The 658-nt window shown below is 72.2% G+C and overlaps 1 protein-coding gene across 1 annotated transcript in view; it reads right to left on the bottom strand.

Moving 5' to 3' along the window:
- STK25 (serine/threonine kinase 25) overlaps nt 1-658 on the bottom strand; it is a gene marked incomplete at its 3' end in the record, with an annotated part of 42,248 nt that continues 41,590 nt past the window's right edge. Inside the window, exons 5-7 of the mRNA XM_012734770.1 lie at nt 433-618; nt 187-332; nt 1-106 (exon numbers count right to left, since the gene is read on the bottom strand). Coding sequence (XP_012590224.1) covers nt 1-106; nt 187-332; nt 433-618 — 438 coding nt within the window. The remainder of the gene's footprint in view (nt 107-186; nt 333-432; nt 619-658) is intronic.

The following is a 658-nucleotide window of genomic DNA, read 5'->3' as shown; positions in this document are numbered from 1 at the left end:
CGGGGGCCCGTGGAGGCCCTTGTGCAGCTTGCCGTGCGGGCTCGGCCGGATGGTGGGGGGGAAGGTCCAGACGGGGCCCTGCTCCCCGTCCTCGGCGTCCCCGTCGCTGAGGAGGAAGAGGCGTCAGGCCGGCTACCAGGGCCTCTGCCCGCCGGGCAGGGCCGGCCCGCCCCGGGACAGGCCTACGCGTCCGAGTCCTCGGAGCTGGACTCCTCGCCGTGGCCCTCGGACTTCCAGCGCCGGTAGCGGTCGGTGAGCTCGGTGAGGAAGCTGGTCTTCTTGGTGTAGCGCGTGATGAACTTGTGCTTCAGCAGCTCCTTGGCGGTGGGCCGCTGCGGGGAGGGCCGGTCAGGGCGCGCCCGCCCTGGGGAAGGGCCCAGGGCTCCACCCACCCGGAGCGCCCGGGGCCGGGGGCCGGCTCGGGAAGCTTACGAATCGGGGGTCCTTGTTGAGGCAGGCCTCCACGAAGTCCTTGAAGGGCTTGCTGTGCTGGCCCTCCAGCGTGGGCGGGCTGTTCTTGGGGATGAGGAACAGGACGCGCATGGGGTGCAGGTCGGAGTTGGGGGGCTCGCCCTTGGCCAGCTCGATGGCCGTGATCCCCAGCGACCAGATGTCGGCCTGGACAGACAGCCACAGCTGTCGCGGCCGGCCGGGGGCA

This window comes from Condylura cristata, unplaced genomic scaffold, assembly GCF_000260355.1.
Source record: "Condylura cristata isolate star-nosed mole 26May11 unplaced genomic scaffold, ConCri1.0 scaffold00069, whole genome shotgun sequence".
NCBI lineage: Eukaryota > Metazoa > Chordata > Mammalia > Eulipotyphla > Talpidae > Condylura > Condylura cristata.
The sequence above is the reverse complement of the archived record's forward strand: the minus strand, read 5'-3'. Positions and strand labels throughout refer to the sequence as shown.